Source organism: Artemia franciscana, chromosome 9 (genome assembly GCF_032884065.1).
Source record: "Artemia franciscana chromosome 9, ASM3288406v1, whole genome shotgun sequence".
Lineage (NCBI taxonomy): Eukaryota > Metazoa > Arthropoda > Branchiopoda > Anostraca > Artemiidae > Artemia > Artemia franciscana.
The window spans coordinates 31,398,331-31,421,631 of record NC_088871.1 but is presented as its reverse complement, the minus strand read 5'-3'; the positions used below and the strand labels follow the sequence as shown (position 1 = coordinate 31,421,631).

Below are 23,301 nucleotides of genomic sequence, written 5' to 3'. Positions count from 1 at the left end.
GTTGCAGGAGCAACTTCAAAAAAGTTGCAGTTTCAACTAAATTAAACCTTTTAGTTGTCAACCAGGCATGTACCCAAGAATTTTTTAGGGGGTCAATATAAAAAAAGAAAATTGTTCGTTTATTTCAATAATAAGTTCCATGAATTCAGGAATTCGTTGGGGTTCCAGGGCCAAACCCACCTCCTACATAAGTGAGTCCAAAACCTCTTATCAAAAAGATTGAATTACCCATTCGGCTTATCTTTATGAGTAGATAAAAAATATGTTTGCACCAAGCTTGAATCAAAGTAATTTTATCGCAAGTAATTTTTGGTTTACTAGTTAAAAAATATAACTTAAATTTCCCGGGTCAAGGTTTAAGGGCATTACAATTTCTCTACAAATAATCATCTAAATGCCAAGGCAAGATTGAGATACCCCAATTATAGCAATCTCTAGAAAACATGACAGCAGAACCAACTTTACATTGCTAGATCATTCAGCAACACCAGAACCTTGAGTTCTATTAACGATTAAATAAAAAACATGTTTTTTTTTAACTGAAAGAAAGAAGCAACATTAAAACTTAAAACGAACAGAAATTTTTACGTCAATAAGGAGGTTGCCTCCTGCTCAATACCTCACTCTTTACAGAAAAGGGTTTTTTTTAGAACTTATAAGGCTTATTGATCAAACAGTTATTCTAAAATAATTGCAATAAAAAGTAAAACTTTAGCGTAAATGGCGAGGTCTTGAGGAGGGGGAATTTTATCCAGTTTCAAGTAGAATATGGAAAAATAGGCCTTCAGTTTAATGAAAAGAAATCAGATGTGTTGTACCAGTCCTCCAACATATTAGCTGATGCGCAATTGTACATGACTATGAATAACTTCTATCAAATATCAAGTTACTCAACATAGTTAACGCATAAAATAAACGTTATAAAATAAATGTCACTACTGACATATTTCATACTGACTTCAAAATATCTTGAGAACATAAGGTGCCACTGCGTGAGACTACCGCCTCTGAAAATAATAAGCTCTATATATAAGCTTTTAATAATTCTAAATCAATTTCAAATCTCATCGGTCACCCTGCATCAGGCACACCCTGATGCAAACGCCCTCGATTTGTCCTCACTTTTCAGTTCTCTTGTTTCCAAGCGATTCACTAATTCATGAGCAGATTATTTTAGATATGGGCCTAGCAGATGTTGACCCAAGTATGTTAAAACCTTTAAATGATATGTATCAAAATTCAAAATCTAGGCTTAAGCTACCAACAACACTAAACCTGACAAATAACCCGGTGCTTCTGTTAAAAAAACGTGTAAGGCAGGTTGCATTGTCGTCACCTACCGCGTTTAATAACAGCATCGTTAAACCGCAATCAAGTCAAATCTGACATACATTCTGAGAGGGATTGATCTATCGTTAATAGGCTATGCAGACGATGCACTTAATCTGAGCCGCCTCCTTCACGGTTTAGAGAAGAATTTTATCCAGTTTCAAGTAGAATATGGAAAAATAGGCCTTTAGTTTAATGAAAAGAAATCAGATGTGTTGTTGTTTAATGCTAAGCAAGGGTCTGCTGTTGATGTAAGGCTGGGTGGTGCTACTGTTTGGCTTGCCGAACACATAGTTTATTTGGGGATCCCTATTGGTCGGCCTATGCTTGAAACGCGTCATCTTTTGCAGAGTCATCTGCAGAATCGGATCTCTTTAGCGTATAGCCGTGTTGTAGTTTATAAGCGTCAGTTTGATCGGCGGATTTTGGCCCATCTGTATAATACAATGGCGCTACCATTATCTGTATTTAAGCCCCTTTTGGAGGATATTCCAAAAGGAAGATAAGAATGAATTGTGTTCTACATATTATAAATATGCGAAGTACCTCTTACGGCTTCCACCATGGACAAGTAGCCATGTTGTGACAAGTTGGTATGGGATTATCGACCGTAATGAAGCGATAATGGCCCAGATCGCCAGATATAACTCTAATATTGTTACTCATCCTTGGACAATTATTTTGAGGCAATAGGTTTTGTTTTTTGTAGTTAGATATCCATTTGTTCTTTATTTTTCTTGCGTTTGTGTATTCTTTTGTAGTGCGTTTTTTGCTTTTTTATCTTATACTCCATCTGTTTCTTCTGATGGGAAATAAATAAATACATACATACATACACACTGTTCTCTTGTTTACAGCGAAATTGAAATTTAGCACCATGAAATGGCCGAAAACGCCTCTCTGCTGTGACGCACTTTTCGGCAGCTGAAAAGGGGCTCTAGAGCAGTTAATTTCCATTCGAATGAGCCTTCTTTAATTTTCTAGAACTATCTCCTGGATACGTTCACGCAACAGGAAAAAAACAACAAATAAACGCACATCAATGATTTTCTTCTAGAAAAAAAGAAGCAAAGTTCACATTTTTGTAAATATGGATTTGATGACCTTTCAATTGGATTCTCTAACATCCTAAGTTTGATAGTGTAATTTTTATCAAGATAATTAGGTCCCTTAGGGGTTTTTTTCCCTTTTCTAATTCTGGTTAACTGTGTCAGGCTCGTACAAAAATTACAGAAATATGCTAAAAATTATATTTCTTTTATGTAAAAAAAAACTTTTTTTTAGAGTTTCGTGCTATTAATTCGATTCACTCGTCAGTCCTTACATACAGTTTCATAGCTAAAAGACCTGCAAGTTCTAAGGCTTAAGAGCCTAGAAGCCCAGGGGCAGCGGTTGTAATTTATGCCCTGGGCATACAAGGTTCTTATGAAATGGTTGGTCGTATATACTTCAGATCATATGGGGCTCAGTCGATTGGAGGTCGGAAGACAAAGGCATGGCTCCAGCATTTTATTGGAGGGGCAAGAGGGGTCTACATCTGAAGAGTCTAGGGGTATGTCTAGAAAAGTAATTTTTCGCCTAATTATTGGCCAGGCAACTACCCCCCCCCCCGGAACGCCGAAAAGACACCACTGTCGGAAGATCTAGTGCCCTTTTTAAGAGTCAAAAGTGAATGGAGGGCAACCACCCCCCCCCCCACTAGTCTATCATTCCATGATACACATCCAATCGGAATTTTGAGAGAACTATTTTATTCAGCATTGTTGAAAGGTCCAGTAGTTATGTCTTTGAGGATACCAACCTCCCCATAGTCCTCAGGTTAAGGGCTGTAAGTTAGGTTATTTGTTCATAGTTTACATATGGGATATGTTATTTAGAAAGCTATACATGTTTGAACTTTATTTTACAAAAAGACGAAGGGAGTTCACCAGAGGCTTTCAGAGAATGTTGAGGAGAATATTCAACTAAATCAAAACACGTTATGTGTTTACAGATTGTCAAAAGGGCGTGACTCATGAATGACGGTAAATTAATTTGAAACTTTCAGGAAATAATTAGGGAGAAGAAACTATAACAAAAGGAAATTTCATATCAACAGATGCATAAGAAGAGCGACATTTTACATCGATTATAAGTATGCAAAGTTCATTCATTTTTATGTTGCCCATCAAAGGTTACGAGCCTCGAGAAATTTATCTGGTTTTAGAAAAATGGGGGAACCACCCTTTGGAAATAAGGAGTCTCACTGAAAATCCCATAACCAGATTCAACGTGTCAGAGAACCCTGCTGTAAGGGCTCCAAGCTATTATCAACAAAAATGTGGAATTTGGTATTTTTCGCCAGAACAATAATCACTGATGCGTGTTTATTTTTCCAGACTTTCCAAGACTTATTTCCAGAAACCAAAAGTTTTAGTGCCCTTTTAAACTGAACAAAAAGATTGGAGGGCAGCTGCCCCCCCAAGACCCTTTTTCTGAAAAAACGTCTGATAAAAATTTTGAGGTATCTATTTTTTTCACCGTTTGTTATTGAGAACTATGCGGAAGTTTTCTTTTGGGGAATCTGTTTTGATGGGTAGGAGATTTTTCACGAGGATATTGCAGCATAGGGGAGTTTCCTGAGAAAATTTTACACGGAGGGAGGGAAGGGGATTTTGAGGGATCACTTGAAGAATGGTCAGAAATAATTTTAATAAACAAGTTTTTCAACTGAAATTAATGAGCAACATTAGAACTTATAACAAGCATTTGTTACAAACTGTTGGAAAAGAATCGTTAAGACTTCTATCACTGCTACATTTACAACTACTACTACAACCTCAACTTCTCCTTGTATTACAGCTACTTATAAAAGCAGTACGTTAATATTGCTGCTGCTATTATTACTACCGCTATTATATTTGGTATTACTGCTAGTAATAAAAATATTACTACTACGGCTACTATTACAACTATGCCTAAAAATATGAAGGTGAAATTTTTAACGGAGTTCTTTTTTTTGGAGGGGGGGATGAACTTAATCATAACAAGCCAGTATGTAGGTAGGTTGTCAAATGGACGAAAAAGCATTATCTTAGGAACAGTTTGGTGTGTGAAACTGAAACTAACAGGGCTTATTATGGGGAGAAAGGGGTGTGTTATAAAACCCAAACGGAACAGAAATTTACAATACATAACCGAGTCAAACTCAATATCTTTTTTTCTTTTTTTTTTACAAACCTACTATAAAAACACAAACGAAGAACTGGAGTATATAAGAAATAAGAATAAAATAGATATTAGAAATCACTTCATTTGTTTTTTCTCTGAACATAAGTGCAAATTAATTTCTGGTCTTGAGAAGGCATGGGGGCTGTCAGCACTGCTCATACTTAATTTTTGCTCGTTTTGAGTTTGACTCGATTATTTATTGTAATTTCTGTTCTTTGTGGGTTTCATTTATTTATTGATGGTGATTTGTGGCAGTTTTACACTTGGAAGATTATTTGACTTTATTTCTGCTCATTTTTGGTTTAATGGTGTTCTTTACTTTTCTACGAAAACCTGTTTTGTGGGAAAAGTTTTTATTTAAACTGATTCCGTATATAAGACGGCTTTCTCTCCTCTATCCCTCGCTCGTTACAGTAAAGTTTTTAGTGGCTAACTTAAAATTGTAATCGGATCAGTTTGAAAATAAAAGGGTGTTGAAGGGGACTGGATACCTTAATCACTTTTCATTCTTAGAAATGTCACTAAAAGCTTTAGATTCTGATCAAATGAGCCCTTCGAAGTTTCTACAACTTATACTAAGCGCCTTGGTGAAAATAAAAAACAAATGAAGTCCACTTAGCCATTCTTTAAGCACTGCTCTGCCTAGGAAAAATTAACTTGTGTATACGTGTGCGGCAGTGTTTCCACTCTGCATGGTCCAGAAATAAGTAGGCGAGCCCAAAAAATAAGTAGATTGGAAGAAGAGACGGTGTCAAATATAAGTAGAAAATAAGTAGCTTAGGCATAAATTGTTTAAAGAATTTGGATAAGAAATTAGACTTTCCAAGGCTTACATAAGGTTCCAGCTAATCCAAATGCGATAGGACAAAAAAACATTTCAAACGCTTTCAGCTGTAAAGGCGGATTTCACTTAAAAACGCTGCTTTACATTTCAAATCAAAAGGGGAAATAGTCATCCGCTTTAGCATTCTCAAGCTGTTGCGTTAGATTTAATATGTTTCAGATACTTTTTAAGCGAATGGTCAACGACCCTATGGCTGTGGTCGCCTTTTCGTTTTAGTCCGCACTTCGTCTTAAGAGTGGTGCAAAGGGTGATTCTTCAGTCTGGATCAATTTTGAGAGACTAAAGACTCTTTCTACTAGGCTATGAGAGTTGAAAATGGCAAACAGAATAGAAATTTGAATACTTTCAAAACGCCTCTAAACTTTTTACGTCGAGTAGGCTCCCAGCTGAAATTTAGTTTCTCCAAAAATCAATCAAAACTAAGATAAACTGCATAATTCAAGCATTCACAGATATGGGGCAGTTTCTGTAGTACATATTTACCTTTTTATTACTATATGGCTCATTTTTCCGTTTACTCTATCATTTTCACTTGATTTGGGAAAACTGGCACCCACTTTGCCTCCTCCCCCGGGAATTTTAATGAAATTACACCATTGGTTGGGGTACGGTTCTAGCGATCTACTATGGAGTTGCAAACCATGAGCTGGATGAATCCTATCCCCTTTTGAATCAAAATGCTTGATAAATTTAAAATTAACTGCATGTAAATCATATTTACAAAAATAGTAAATTATCTGAAAAAATCATATAGAAGAAACAAGACCGTGATTGAGTAAAAAAAAGCACTCAAGCAGGAATCGAACAAAAGAAACTGATTTGAAGTCCAACACTCCACTAACAAAACTACGGCTCTAATAATCTAATTTAATCGATTGGCGTTAGTAGGGCCAAAATTGGTTAGCTTATTAAGGGTTCTTGGAGGAGGAACATACTGGAAGTGTTCTTGCAAACCACCAGTTAAGGATTATGAAACACAATTATTACAAAGATATCGTTTTATACTTCCAAGCTTTTCAAACAGTTCGTGGTAATGAACTGTAGTAAGGAGCAACCCGGCTCAAAAGTAACAGAAACCCTAAAAGATAGAATTTTGATACCAAAAGTTACATCAAAAGAATTGGATTTTTACGCTGATTCTAAAGATATAAGTTTCATCAAGTTTAGTTTTACCCATCAAAAATTATGAGCCTGAGAAAATTTGCCTTATTTTTAGAAAATAGGAGGAAACATCCCCTAAAAGTCAAAGAATCTTAACGAAAAATCACACCATCAGATTTAGCGTATCAGAGAACCCAATCGTAGAAGTTTCAAGCTCCTATCTACAGAAATATGGAATTTTGAATTTTTTCCTAGAAAACAGATAACGGGTACGTGTTTATTTGGGTTTTTTCCCAGGGGTGATCGTATCGACCCAGTGGTCCTAGAAAGTTGCAAGAGGGCTCATTCTCACGGATATTGAAAGTTCTAGTGCCCTTTTTAAGTGACTAAAAAAATTAGAGGGCACCTAGGCCCCCTCCCACGCTTATTTTTTCCTAAAGTCGCTGAATCAAAGTTTTGAGATAGCCATTTTGTTCAGCATAATCGAAAAAACTAATAATTATGTCATTCAGGACGACTTAATGCCCCAAAGTCCCCGGGGGAGGGGCTGCAAGTATCAAACTTCGAACATTGTTTACATATAGTAACGGTTATTGGGACGTGTACAGACGTTTTCAGGGGGACATTTTCACGTTAAAGGGAGGTCGGGGGAGGGAATTATGGAGGAATTTATCATGAGGGAAAAAAGTTAACATGAAGGGGCCGCAGAATTTTCTAGCATTATGAAAAAAACAATGAGAAAATACTTAAAAAAGTTTTTTCAGGAGGAAGTAAGGAGCAGCATTAGAACCTAAAACGAACAGAAATTATTACGTATATAAGGGGGTTCGTCTCCTCCACAATGCTTCACTCTTTACGCTAAAATATTTTTAGTAATTTCAACTATTTATTCTATGGCCTTTGTGATCCAGGGATCATTCTTAAAGAATTGGGACCAAATCGAAACTTCAGTGTAAAGAGCGAGGTATTGACGAGAAATAGAACCCCATCATATACGTAATAAAAATATACAAATATAGAATTTCTTTGCGTAACTTAAGTCATAAGTTAGGTATATTTATTACTTGAGTACTTAAAAAGGCCACTAGAAATTTTAACTTTATTTATGAGCGTTTTCATTAGTAATAATTATAAGTAACTTATAAATTCACTTACGTAACAAACTTCTATAGTCGTATATTTTTATTCCGTACATAAGGGGGTTCGCCCCCTCGTCAATACCTCAATCTTACACTAAAGTTCGAATTCTGTTCCGTTTTTTTAAGAATGATCCCTGAATAACAAAGGCCGTTCAATTAGAATAAATAGCTCTTTTGAAATTACTAAAAATACTTTAGCATAAAGAAAGAGGTATAGAGGAGGGGTCAAACCCCCTCATATACGTAATATTTTCTGTTCGCTTTATCTTTCAATGTTGCTCCTTACGTCAAGTTAAAAAACTAGCTTTTTTATTTAATTTCTCGTTGTTATTTATTAACGCTGGAAAATCCAGCGCCAACTTCATCGAAATTCTCTTCCCCCATGACAAATTACTCCAGGAAAAATCCTCTCATGTACCCCCTCCTTCCGACCCTCCACCATCAGAAAAAATCCCCCCTGAATACGTCAGTATACTTCCCAGTAACCAATCCTATATGTAAACAATGGGCTAAGCTCATAACTTGTAGCCCAGTCCCGGGGACTGTGGGGGATTAAGTCGTCCTAAAAGACATATTTATAAGATTTTTCGACTATACTAAATAAAATGATCATCTCAAATTTTGTCCGGTGACTTCGGGAAAAAATGAGCATGGGAGGGGGCCTAATTGCCCTATAATTTTTTGGTCACTTAAAAAGGGCACTATAACTTCTATTTTCTGATAAAACGAGCCCTCTCACGACATTCCAGGACCCCTGGGTCGATACGATAAACCCTGGAAAAAAGAAAAAAACAACAAATAAACACGCATCCATGATCTTCATGGATGCTCAAAAATTCCATATTTTTGCAGAAAGGAGCTTAAAACCTCTACAATGGGGCTCTCTGATACGCTGAATCCGACGGTGTAATTTCCATTAAGATTCTATGACTTTTAGGGATGTTTCCTTCTTTATTGAAAATAAGGCCAATTTTCGCAGGCCCCTAACATTTGATGAAACTTATATATTTACAATCAGCATAAAATTCTGATTCTTTTGATGTATATATTTGTATCCAGATTCGTTTTTTTAGAGTTTCGGTTACTATTGAGTCTGGTCTTTCCTTACAACAGTTCGTTAGCACGAACTGTTTGACTTGTAGGCAAATAGGAACAAGGGTTAGACCAGTCACAAGTATTTATTTGAGAATAACTGCTTGGAACAGAGGGGAAGAACTCCGGGGAAACTTCTCGCCTCCTATTGTTTAGAAAGGAAATTTAAGAACAAATTGGACGGATATTCAGGGAGATATTTGGAAGACATCCAGTCTTTTATTTCATCATATTCTAACAGTTCCTAAAAAAAGATTCATATTCGACTTCTTCAAACTTTGTGCGAAATGCATAAAAACTAGAATGTCAGATATGCAATTGGACGAATTTTATTTGGAAGAATCCACGCAATGATAGAGTCTCCCAGAGAATTTTTAGAAAGAACTAAAACCCCTTTTTTCTCTTTCTCTCTCTTCTTTTCTACAGTATTTCTAACACCTTTATTGCGATAATGACATTCTGAAAAAGCTCTGCCCATCTCTCTTTAGCATTTTCTTTACAACTAATTCAAACCCATTCATGTCTTTAACTAGGTCAAATTCTTACTAACTACTTCCAGTCAAATTCTTAAATTACCACTACAATATCTTACTCTCATGTCGTTTGGTTACATATTCCAGATCATCGGCAATTCTATCCGGGGCCTCTATTTCATATTTCCTTAATTTATGCACTATCTTCTCTATTTCTTTCACTTTTCTTTTATTCTCGTAAGTTCTGTCACTAAGGAAACTCCTTGAGCAAACCCCTCCTGTCTTCAGCCAAGCTTACAGTTTTCAGTAGTATTACAAGCAGTGTTTCTAACTCTCACAAGACAACTTCTACTATTTCGCAAAATGATTTCCTGAAATGATTTCAGCCATCTTCTACATTGCCAAATACTAAACTCAACAGTTTCATATCCAACTTTTCTTGGAAATTTCCTCTAAAATTCTCACCTTAGAGTCTATCAAGTCACAACTATCCGAAAGATAGTTTACCCTTCATAAAATTTAGCTGTAAATTAATTGTAAAATACTACAGAGGATAATTTTTACTTTTAACATCAAGAAAAGCCCCCCTATACACCCTCGTATTCTGTATTAATGTAGTCAGTCTTCAAGTTACAATATGACCCTCTTATCAACACCATACAAATGTGTAGACAAATCTTCTAACCAAAAACTATATTGGTTACATTTATATAATTGTAACTACAAGAATATAGCAGTCTACTGTTATTGCTATTTCTGTCCTTATACGAAAGTTACTAGGGCAAATATATCGGTTAAATAACATTTTATTTTTTTAATGGCCTTGAGATGATTCTAACAGAAATTTTCGATAAAACATACCGCTTGGATACTTGGACTTAAAAAGTTCAAACGTCTTTTTTAAATTAACGTTAAGGTATCAAGGTTATATTCAAGTTTTGAAAAAGAAACAATTACGAGTTTATCGAAGATGTTATTATGATTGTAGCTTTACAGATTATTCTCTGTAATATTTTTCTTTTTTTAAATTCATTCAATGCCAAAAGTGAGCTAAACACATCGACCGGTTTAAAACTATAATCCTTTATCCGTTTTTTTTTCAGTCAAGCAAATAAAGTGAACTTGAAATATAAACTATTTCGGAAGCTTCTTTAGTTACACAAAAAAGTTGGATCTAACCATTTGTAGCCTACTCTTAATAAGCATTTTTTTTTCTGATTCTTCTTCCTTGTTACTATGGCAAACACAATCAAAGCTGCACGTATCAATGAATCCGTCAAAGAATTGGTAGGTCCACCTTGAACTATTTGTAAAGAAAGAGAATTGCACTATTTTTAATGATTTCATAGAATTCAAAATGATTTAAACGAAAATAAGATAATTTAGGGACGGTGAACACAAAATCGAACTGAAGAATCGGCTAAAAATTCCTTTGTTTAAAGATAAATCGCAAATAACAATTATCATTAGCAAATCACAATAAATCACAAATCATTAAGAAAAAAAAAATGAAACTGCTGAGTGTCAGCGAGAAAATAATTTAGCGATTCAAAACATAGATGGCGTTCTAAAGTCATATATATATATATATGTATATATATATATATATATATATATATATATATATATATATATATATATATATATATATATATATATATATATATATATACTAGCTGTTGGGGTGGCGCTTCGCACCCCCCAAGCCCCCCGCGCGCGTAAGTCGTTACGCGCCATTGTAGTTGTGTCCCTGTGTCCCACGTGTGAATAGAGATAGATAAAAATATATGTTTTTAACTACGTAAAACATGCGAATATACAACATTCTTCGCTGTCCCATTGTCTGTGCATATAAATAGATTGTCAGGTTTACTGACTCTTGAACATGCAACATATAATTGTCCTTGGGAAAAACAATCCGTATTCAGATCTATACCTCATTATTCTAATGATGTGTCCCTGTGTCCCGGTCGTCATTTATATTCCCTGTGTCCCGGTCGTCATTTGTGTCCCAGTGTCCCAGTTTGTAATTTCTCTTTGAGTGTCCCGGTCGTCATTTATATTCCCTGTGTCCCGGTGTCCCGGTCGTCATTTGTGTCCCGGTGTCCCGGTCTGTAATTTCTATTCGAACAATCCCTGTGTCCCGGTCGTCATTTATATATCCCGCCTGTGCCCCCGGCGTCCCCGTTGTAGTTGTGTCCCTGTGTCCCGGTCGTCATTTATATTCCCTGTGTCCCGGTCGTGATTTGTGTCCGGGTGTCCCAGTCTGTAATTTCTCTTTGAGGTTCCCGGTCGTCACTTATATTCCCTCTGTCTCGGTCGTCATTTGTGTCCCGGTCTGTAATTTCTCTTTGAGTGTTTTTTCTTTTTAGTTTTTTTTAGTTTTTTACCTTTTTTCTTTTTTCAGTTTTCTTATTCTTCTTTATTTTTCAGCGTCACTATGAAGTACATATCGACGAACCTTTGTTTTTTTAACTTAAATCTGGTTCAGATCATTTTCAGTTTTGATATGTTTTGAATCTCGCTGTCCAGGTGGATTTTCATCTAACTACGCGGTTTTGCGTTCTTTAGCCGCAAGCCTGTTTTCTTGCTGTTCTTGTGATTCCCCGGCACGCTTTCTTTTCTTACTTTCTCTATCAGCTGCAAGCCTGTTTTCTTGCTGTTCTTGTGATTCCTCGGAACGCTTTCTTTTCTTACTTTCTCTATCAGCAGCAAGTTTTTTGGCATAAACTCTTTGAGCAGCTTCCTCGGCTGTTGCCATTGTAGGTTCTTCAGTCATTTTACAATTAAACATTTTTCCGTGAACAAATGTCTTAAATACCGTTAATGACGTCACCGTCATAGCAAAAATGACGACAACTAACTTCATGACGTCAGTCGACACAGAAACATGACCTATACATATATATATATATATATATATATATATATATATATATATATATATATATATATATATATATATATATATATCCAATGTTTCATCATCCATACTGATAGTATGGCAAATCAAGTTAGTTTTAGTTTTAAACCGAAACATTTAAATTCCTGTAAGTGAGAATTTTAACTGTTTTCGTTATTCAAGCAAAAATGTTCAAGCATTCAGGAAAAGGGTGCACAAATGGAAGATAGAAGAACTTCTTCTGCAGAAAATGCAGACGATGTATTTGACTATTTAAAAAAAAAAAACTAGTAATCATTCTAGAAAGGAGAATCGTTTAAACAAATAAGAAATAATTGCAGGTCAGCTATTTGAAAATATAGTACAACTTGTTTCGATTAATCGTAAACTTACTGAGATTGGAAAATGGAAAATGGAAATGCAAGATTGGAAAATGGCCGAGGATCTGCTAAACACCGATCATTGAAAGCAGCTTAAATCAGTTAAAGTTAATTACAAACTGAGTAACATTTTCTATTTATTATATAATATAACCTTGAAATCTAGAATATGCAGTCTATTTTTCCACCTGTGACTTTGGGAACTTGTCATATATAATCTACATTCTGTAGTGTAATTGCCGCTGTTCAGTACAGAAGCGGTATAATTCAAATGAAGAAGATTCGTGTAGCAAATTTAACGGCAAGAAATCTTAGAAAAGGCAGAAAATAAAAAGATTAATGGAACCGACTGATTCTAACACCCCAACACACAAATCAGATCCAAAGGAACGGACATTCGTATGAGCCATTAATGTATATTTCCTCTGACAAGGAAAAGCTGACTTGGCATTTTCTAAATCATTTCTTAAGCTCGATGAACACTGGAATGAAAACCAATATAAATACATGTTTGATAACAAAAAAGCCTCTGCATCAATAGGATTACAGTAATTAATGGACGATGAAAGTTATTAAAGTCTACTGAGGTTTTAATATATTTGTTTCATATATCTTTTTCATTTTGCTACTTCGTTTTGCAAAGGATACTATTTTCTATGTATAAGGCTAATGGGCCTTTAGATAAATACGACCTAGTATCTGCAGAATTAAAACAAGATTTCACCACCTTTCCAAAGGTGAGGCCTATTTCAAATACATGAGAATTACAAAACATAAAAGCTACATTCAGGAATAAACGGAGTAGAAAGGCAGGAAGAAAGTAGAGTTGGAAAAACCTACTAAAAAACTCTCTATCACCATCTATACCCCCCATTCACAACATGAAAATAGTTGCTATTTTAAGAATTGTACAGAATTTGATAAATGACAGATGCTATGTTTTGGTAGAGTACAGCTGATTTATTCTCTAGACGATTTTTCATTGGGGGGAGGGCAAGTATGCTAGGGACCAGTCCCATGCAGGTAAGTTCTCTGGGGTTGCGTTTTCTGGGACAAGTTTTCCTGATGATTTTTCAAGTGCCTATAGACGTAAGTGGAAATTACATAAAATATTAACCTTCAAACATCAAACATTAGTTTAATGTTAATAGTTTAATAGAGTTTTACTAAGTTACGATTTCTACATTCCTGTGGAAACGGTCAAGAATATGGCAAATCCACTCTTCCAGGCATATATGTCTGCTTATAACGGGGAAGAGAAGGGCTTTTTAAACCCATGATTTAGTATCCCGAGGTTGCCCTGGATATTTAAATTAGCTGAACTAAAAGCGCAAAAACACCTTAAGTCTATTATTTCAGATAAGCACAGGAAAAATAAGAAAGCGCTAAGATAAGACGTATCTTACAATAAAAGAAGACTTCACTACCGCTTTCGCTACTACAAACAACTACCTACAGCAAATAATTCTTGTTCCACCCCAATTTGGTTACATTTTCACTGTTTCCCGATCCCCAACAAGTTTTGATTTCCTTTGAGTCCTGCGTTGTCACCTCTTCCCACGCCATCCATTTAGCTCCATATGGATGACAAAAAAGAACAATCTTTGGAAATGTCTCGTCCTTCATCTATAAAACGTGCTCTAGCCATCTCGGCTTTTCTTACAACGATATAGACTTTAAAGTATTTAAAAAGATTCAAAGAGGACGGAAGGTCTAAATCATAAAAAAAATCAATGAAAATACAATTTTACTTCAGAAGAATATTACAGCCCCATCTACCCTTGAGATTTATTCATCTTTCGAGAACATTAAATACATAAAGCACCTCTGACCCATCAGGTTTTACAATAAAACAAGGAATAATTTATCTTCCATTCACTTTTTTTCCAAAGTCACCATATAGAGTAGAACGTCGAAGAAACTTGGAGGAATGCTCATTCTGACGGAAGTTGACAAAACCCCCAGGCCCTGGGGGTTTTGTCGACCCCAGGGTTTTCGTTATATGATCTTTGAACTATTCTTAAAAAAATGGCCATCTCAAAGTTCTTATCAGATGAATTTGAGGAAAAAAGGGCTTGGAGGGCAGGGGGGCTAGCTGCCGTCCGATCTCTTTTCACTCTCAAAAAGTGAACTAGAACTTTCAATTTGCAATCAAATGATCCCTCTCTGAAGTTTATACGAGCATCCCTTCCATAAGAACCATAAATGCCCCCAGGTCATAACTTACAACGCCTGCCCCCGGGCCCTGGGAGGTTGTGTCGACACCTTTGTTGTATGATCTTTAACTATTATTAATAAAATGACTATCTAAAAATTTTTATCGGATGCATTTGGGGAAAAAAGGGCGTGGGGAGGGGGGGGGGAGTCTAGTCGCCCTCTGATCACTTTCTACTCTTAAAAAGGGCACTAGAATTTCCGATTTCCAATCCAATGAGCCCCTCCGAAGTTTATGCGACGACCCCTTCCACATATAAAGTTCCTCTGGGAAAAAAAAATAAAACATTGGAACCGTATGCCCTTTACTATAGGCAGCGCTATAGCGTTGCCTCTGATTGAGCGTCAGTTGGAGACAAAGTCCTAACGATAGATTACAAATTAATGCAGGAAAATTACGGGAAAAAAGGGCTCCTCTAGAAAAACGTTGACAATAGCAACATCATAAATTAAAAAGAAAAATAATTTAAACCAAAGGCTCCGGTGACGAGACAACTATCATTTTGAAACAAAAAGCATGTTGGAAGAAACTTTCATTTCAGCCAAAGGCGATTTTTTAAGTAAATTAAAAGATATGAAGGAGAAAGAAAAATCATTAAAAAAATAAAGCTTAGAAAAAATTAAAACTGCTTAATTTTTGAAACAAGTTATTAAAATAATAGATATTTCTTAAAAATTTCCTCATTATTTTAAATTAATTAAAAAACTTTCTGAAAAAGAAGTTTTTCAAAGAAAAGTAATGAACCATATTAAACTTAAGACCAGCGGGAATACATTTCTATAGTGATTCAAAATCAAAACGACCAGAAATTACTATTAAAGAATAAATGAAACGAACAGACATAAAATAAACAATCACAGCAAAAATACAGAGAGCAGGCAGTAACATAAGTGTCTCAATAAATCTCAAAACGAGTGAAAATTAAAATGAATATTCAATTGGAACTTAAATAAAAATCACTACGAAAAAGAGTTTGACTACTGCCCCTTTCCCCTACCCTAACCGTAAAAGTATAAAAGTCCAAACGTCATTTGTGTTTTATTGAAAACTATATGTATCTTGAACAGTCCTCGGAAAGAACTAATGAAAACAAACTAAATATTTGGTATATAATCATACTAATGCTTAAAAACTCCGCAATTCAAGATTGTATTTCGCTGTGATTTTTAACTTTAATTTTGATATTGTAAACATAACTAAATATTTGTAACATAGTTTTCAGTTTGTTAAATATGAATTAGTCCATAGTTTATGAATGCTGCTTTAGTCTCTGATTACTTTATAATTTATTATTGCCTAGTCTGTCTAGATTACCTGCAGAACTCTTTACCAAGCACACTTACCGACGGTACAGTATGGTCCACCATATCCGGGCTCGCATTCACACTTATCTGGCCCAACACAAGTGCCATGTATACACTGTTGGGCACATATTGGTACACAAGTGGAGTTGTCTGGAGTTCGCGCATAGCCAGGGCAGCAGTCACGGACAACTCGAACTTTCTCAATTGTCTGAAAAGAAATCTTAGACTTTAGTTTAAGGCAAACTTTATCCGATGTGTTAAACTTTTCACAAAATCTAATCTTCAGCAAATGGTAGAAGTTATATTAAGTTGTAGTAACTGTATGAACAACAAAGAGAGATAAAACTCCGCGAAAAAAAGAAGAAAAAAAACTCAAACGAGACTGCGGCCAGTAGAGAGAAAAGAGATGAAAGACTAAAACAACGCGGATATTGCACCTGTATCTAAACTAGGTGTCCTCAGCACAAGATAGAAACAAAAAACACTATAAACACATAAAAATACCACCAATAATAATAAATACAATTGTCGCTACTGATACACATAGGGAAAAGAAGCTATTAGAGTTACTTCAATGAGAACATACCTGGTGGTCAACCTATTACATACCAGCTATACTCCATCACAATACGCCCACTAAGAGGTAAAAAAAAAGTATACATATATATATATATATATATATATATATATATATATATATATATATATATATATATATATATATATTATATATATATATATATTACATATATATATATATTACATATATATATATATATATATATATATATATATTATATATATATATATATATATATATATATATATATATATATATATATATATATATATATATATATATATATATATATATATATATATATATATATATATATGGCTATTCTTTCAAAAGAATCACGATCTTTTTCATTAGCATGGTTTATCGTATTGACTACGATTTTTGGTGCAAAATTTATGGTCCAACATGCATCTTTCCATCAGTAAACAACTCGTTTTTTTTCAACATATAAATCAACATAACAAAGAGCCTTCCATAACATAAATCTCTAACATTTCATCTCGAAATTCTCTTCCAACACTTTAAAACATTCGTTTCAACTGCCATTTCACGCCTTCCTCCATTTCCCAGATATTTATGCTAGCAGTGTAATACTATTTCAACGCCATGGGCTATAACTATGATAATCTCCGTCTAAAAATCCATTAAGCTTAAGAAGGTTCCCCACTAAGTGGCCACTCGATCTATCAAGTCTCTCCACCCTATTCCCGTAATTTAATACAATCGAAAGTCATGCAATTCCACTATCTAATAAGCTCCAAAAGCTATCACAGGATCATTTTCTTAAGGAAGTCCAAACACCAAGGTTTATTACTGATCAAGTTGATTGTCATTCTGCCTGTAGCGAAAATCGCTTTAAAAATCTTATATCTCTATGGATAAAAAAAAACACATGAATATCGAACTGGCCGTTTCCTTTGTATTATTAAGAAATCTCCGCTGGTTAAGTGAAGCTACTTTGTCATCAATATCAAGCAATTTATTAAAAGAAGATATCAATGCTAATCAAATAGGTTTACTGAGGGGTGTTGATAAGAGAACGGTATTTATATAGTCCTTATTGTTTTTCAAAAGGTAAGTATTAACATATATCTTCTAAACTTCAGTAGAGGGTGCGGAAAAACAGAACTGATAAAGGCCAACGGTGTAAGGTTTGTATTCATATTAGCGAATTCCTTGGAATAAAAGAAGGCTAACCAGGACTTATCAAGTAGGCTACCAAAGAAGACTTACCGAGTGGAATGGGGCATAAACTATTAAAAATGTCTTTTTTTGCCATTGCACAAAGAAAACTCTGGTCATCTTATGCTTATCTACAAAAAAGGAGGGAGGGAGGGGGGTGGTTATTGCAGAATCTTTATGATTTTCTCAGTTATCAGACTAGATTTTTTTTTCTTAAGTGTAAGAGGGTGTTGCTAAATTAATGATTCTAAAGTGTTTGATAAGAAAGGGGAGTACAAAGAAAGAATCATAATTTAAGCAATCTAATCGACTGATTGAAAACAGTTGTGGCAAAACAATAAGAAGAAAAACAAAAAGAGTTAATAATCCTTTGATCCACTTATGTGAGCCAATGATTGATCTAATTTGACCGACGATAGTAGGCAAAATCTCTTAGTGTGCAAAAGAAGTCATTACGAGGTGCAGCATGGTTACAATATTAGGCGAATCTAAAAAAAAAGGAATCCTGATGTTGTTATGTTCGTAAAATAAAGATCCTAGAATACTATAAACACCAAATGGTGTTATTTTAAACGGTTTTCATACGCATTTTCTTCGAGAAAAAGAGTAGAGCTTATTCAGTCATTAAAGCCTTTATGTGTATATAGTTGACGGTCAATACACACGCGCGAATATCTCTATAGCCAATCTGTACACGGGAATATCGAAATATCACCTCGGATTTCTCAATGTAATTTACAGACTCCAAGATCTCCACTAGTTTACTATCGGTTAAGGGATCTCACCAGTCTGACATGTGGCTGTTGGATTAGCTGGTCTTCTCTTTGAACTGCCAGGTGGCTAATGAAGACTTCAACTAGTTTTTTTTCTTGTTCTTTGTTTTTTCTAACTCTGAACATAGTGCTTTTCCTGAGCATTCTGACGGTATAATTAGAATCCTTAACCAGAAATGTACCTTTATTAATAACTTTCAAGTGAGGAAAATCCTAAGTTGCCCTTAAGGCCCATTCAAAATTAATTTTTCCTGCGCTAATTCGAGCCAATCAGAATTTTTTATTAATTTCCTAACCAATCATAAAATTTTATGGAAAAATGTGATTTGTTCAAATTAACGCTTGTTAAGGTTTATTATACCTTTGTCTCAAGACAAACAAATTCCGCTAGGAAGTGCTGATAGGAAGTCTTAGCGTTAGTAAAATCTGTGAATGGATATTTAAGGAACCGTGACAGCATTGTACTATACACACCTATTGCTCCTAGAAAATACTGTAAAGACACTACATCTAAAAAAATATTTCGATTCAGATACCTATCATTGGCTGTAGTCGAGAAAAGAGGCCAACAGCAACGTTAAATATAAAAAAAAAAGTTAGAAAAACAACTGTTCAGTTTCTAAAATCTCCACAATGCACAAGCGCATTGGTCAAAAATAGCAAGACCAGGTTACGCAGATAAGACGTGTGGACCACATGTGCAACCCTTTTTCTAATTGGCGGACAGAGAAAAAAAAGTTATGAAGTAACCATTACAGTTTTAGGGAAGAGCTATTTTGTAAATTTTTGCGGAATCCCCCCGTGAGACAGAAATTAGAACATAGAATGAATGCAAATGGGTTGCACAAAGAGTAGCACCAATTTTCGGGGGAGGGTATAAGCCTTCCCCAAGATTTTGAAAAGTATCTTCTTGGATATTTTCATTGAGAAATACTTTCTTTTCACTGGAAAATGCGAAAAATATTCGCCCCTCCCTAGATTTTGAAAATATATTTTGTCCCTCCCAATATTTTCGTGAATTGGTGCCACAGTGGACAAACATTTTGAACTACAAAAGGTATGTTAAATGCAAGTGTTCAAAATTGTTTTGACAATGACTGCTATCGATCCACATATATCAATTTGAAACACTGGCTAAGAAAATTTCAAAGCCCGAAAATCGTAAACAGCTCATTTTCTGCTGTACGATCCAAAACCCACTCTACTAACTACAATTATTTCTAAATCAGCTAACAACTCTAAACTACAATTTCAATAAACAACGAGATAAGAAGGGGAAGAGTGCAAAAAGCAAGAGAAGCTAACGGAATATAAAATTATCAAGACATGTAATTATTTCCAAGAAATTCCTTCTTATGTATTTACATTTACAATACTGGAGTAGTCTTACTCTTTCGTGCCATTCTCAAGCAGGGCCTTCTAAATTACGACAAAAACGACCGTCGAGTATCAATTCCAAGAGTAGGATGGAAATCCCAGAGGAACGTTTTGAATCTCAAGTAATGGCAGCTCAATTATTTAACAAAGCACAGCTCTATTCCCAAATGAAAATAAAACCTAAATGGATAAAAAAGGGCTAGCTTAAACGTGCAAAGAGCAGACAAGTATCAGCTTCTAGCAAATAAAACTTCACTTTATGGTGTTAGTATCTGGTTGGAAAGATAATTATTTCTGCATTATGTTCTGTCTATTAAAAAAGCCATCAAGTTAGCAAAACAAAAGAGAAAAAAACAAATAAGATAGTTTGCTAACAAAGTCTAACTTGCCACTAATTTGGCAATTGTATCCCTTATGTTTTGAAAAATATCCTTTACGGTATTCTCATTAAAAAAAATCATGTGCCCTATTCCCCTAGATTTTGAAAATACTTTTTTTTACCCTTATCCTCCCTGCATGTTCGTGAATTCGCGTTGCTGCGGTTTGGACAAAAGTTACAGCACTAAAATTTAAATTTAAAAAAAGAGTTTATATTCAGGAGTGCATAAATAACGTTCAGAAAAATGTGTCTTTAACCGCATTATTCTTTACTGATTTCAACATTTGGTTGGATTTTTCCAAAACTTTTAGTTTTAGCGTAAATCACCCACAAGTTTTTATTTCTTCATGTTTTGTTTGATTAAGCGTTTGTAATATTTTTTTTTTGTTGCTTCTTAATTGAAACAAGGGCGTTCTTAGGACGATTATAAAAGAGGTCGTCCTAAGAACAGCATATGCCGCACATGCCAGCTGCGTACCCTTAACAAGTTGTTGCAACCCGAGTTAGACGATACGCTGGCAGCAGCATACTGTCGAGAAGATTGGACACTCCTTGTCGGCACCCCAAGTGCCCCTGGAGGTAGAGGAGGATTCAAAGCCACGATTCAAAACGTGGGGCGTCGACCCCACCGGTGGGGCATACTAATGTTTTGGTGGGTCACGAGCAGGACCTGCACCTGCTGACTGTACTTTAGAGCCTTAATTTTGAAAAAAAAAAAACATTTTTCATGTGAATAATGTCACATTCATATGCATTTAAAGAGGAAAAAGATGTATAATAGCGTGGCAATGACGCCATGCATTGGATAAAAGGTGTATTTATACAGCATTTTCCACTACTATAAAGTACGCCTAGAGGTCGACCCAGAAAAAATATACCAGATTAATGACCTTTTAAGCTTAATTCAGTCGAACAAATGTTAAATTTTGAATAACAAAATTTAAATACCGTGATGGGGGCACCGGGATTTTCGGAACACCTGAGTGGAGCACGGCCAAAATTGGTTAGGAACCACTGACCTAAGGTAAGGTGTTTCTTAATTGAATTTAAGATATAACTCTTTCAGCTGATTTCACAATTGCGATCATCATATTTCTGAAAACGGTAATTTTTCATTTTTCAGTCATTTCACTTCTTTTTATTACGAATGTGTAATGGTAATTCTTTCAATAGTCCAAGCTGTTATCTCTTGATGCGGTTAATTACTGACAAAGTAGAATTTCTTATCATAAACTCAAAAAAAGAACATGTAAAACATTCCATCAGTTAAGTTTGCTTCTCATATTGATTTTAACTTGGCTAATCGGAGTGTACTAGCAACTCAAGACACGATGCTCATCTGGGAATCTTCTAGCGCAACTAAATCGGCCTACTCTGGGACTAACATTTACATAACTTAACTTCAAACACTTTTAAAACTAACTTTGGTACTTGCGTATTACATGGTACACGCTCCAGAATTAGTTAGGTTAATACTAATAGAATATACAAAAATAAGATAAAATACAATACTTTAATAACAAAATTATGAAAACTATTGTAGGGAGAGGGCACACAGAGCATATTATATTAAATACCTAACCCAGCCAACCATCTCTATATACTAAATATTCAACTCAACCTAAGCCAATTTTCTTCGTATACTGAACCGGTTATTGTCTGAGCTGTAGATCCAAATTCTCGAGTGTGTGCCATATATTAAACAAGTGGCCTAACTTTAAACGCCTAAGAAGTCTACTAAATCCTAAATTATCCAAAAAACAGGTGATATCATTTATACAGGCAGATTTGGATTATGAGACACTTTTGTAGAGTTTGATAAAAAAAAATAAAAAAAAAATACTTTTTTTACTGGTACAATCAATGAATACGATACGAAAAACATGTGTACTTTCAGGTCATGAAAAAAAGAGCAAAAGCTGCACATTCAAAAATATTCAACGGTGATTTGTCTCATAGCAGGCTGATTCTACCCAAGCAAACGGTATATATCTGTTAGCCGGTACACACAGAATTTGGATCTACAGGTACGGCGTTGAAACAACTGAAACGCTTGGAAGATAGATAGGATATATATAATTTGGGCTGTATATCTGCACATTATGAAGGTTGGGGGTTGAGTATGGCGGGGCTGCATGCAAAAGGTAGCCTAACCTAACCAAAATACCAACTAAAAATATTTATTAATTATAGCTACAATGTAGTTTTTCACTGAACCGAAGCTAATTGTCTCCGTATTCAAACAGCAATAAACCGGATATTGTCTGATTTTATAGATCCAAATTCTCGAGAGTGTACTGGCTAATAGATAAGTACCAAAAAAAAACTTTACTTGACAATACAATTTAAGACATATCAGAACTTTTTGAAACAGAGGTCTAAAACCGACATGCAGTGAACAACTCACCCCTTTAAACAGCAAGTTCAAGACTAGATAAGAGCACTATTTGAAAAAAACTGTGAGTGGAAGTAAAGAGCAGAGTTAACATCAAACTTTGCTTAAATTCAGCAAAGGGAACACACAACACTAAATTTCGCAAAAAAAAACAATATTTCAATCACTGTCACCCAAGAGCGACTTAAAACCATGTAAACCATGCCAAGGAACTAAATTACTTGATAACAGTAGATATTTACTGAGCTCAAGTTACCCGACAAGAGGTTTACAATCATGAGTAGACCTACTTTAAGTGAGGAATTCGAAAAAACTCCAATAACCTTCTTTATTTTAACCATTAATTACTAACCGTCTTGATTATAAATGAAGCTTTTTAAGAAAGATGAAGGTTTGAACCTCAAGACCATGAAGTATACACAATTTTAAGCCACAAGTTTTCCCAAACAGGATGACTGCAACGAAAACGCATGAACAGACGTAAAATTCCCCTGCTCTGGGTTCCTAAGAGAAATAACCTATTCCACTTCAATATTAGGGTCTTCATTACCCATATCTGCCACCGATTTTGTCTTTTCAATTTCTATGCTGTCTTTGTAAACCGATCTAGTTTACGGTTAGTGGGC

The 23,301-nt window shown here is 35.0% G+C and overlaps 1 protein-coding gene across 6 annotated transcripts in view; it reads right to left on the bottom strand.

Moving 5' to 3' along the window:
* The window catches only part of LOC136031270 (protein draper-like), a 237,994-nt gene that overhangs the window by 140,192 nt on the left and 74,501 nt on the right, over positions 1 to 23,301 (bottom strand). For all 6 annotated transcript variants that reach the window (XM_065710702.1, XM_065710704.1, XM_065710706.1 and 3 more), the window contains exon 4: positions 16,029 to 16,197. In XM_065710702.1, coding sequence (XP_065566774.1) covers positions 16,029 to 16,197 — 169 coding nt within the window. The remainder of the gene's footprint in view (positions 1 to 16,028; positions 16,198 to 23,301) is intronic.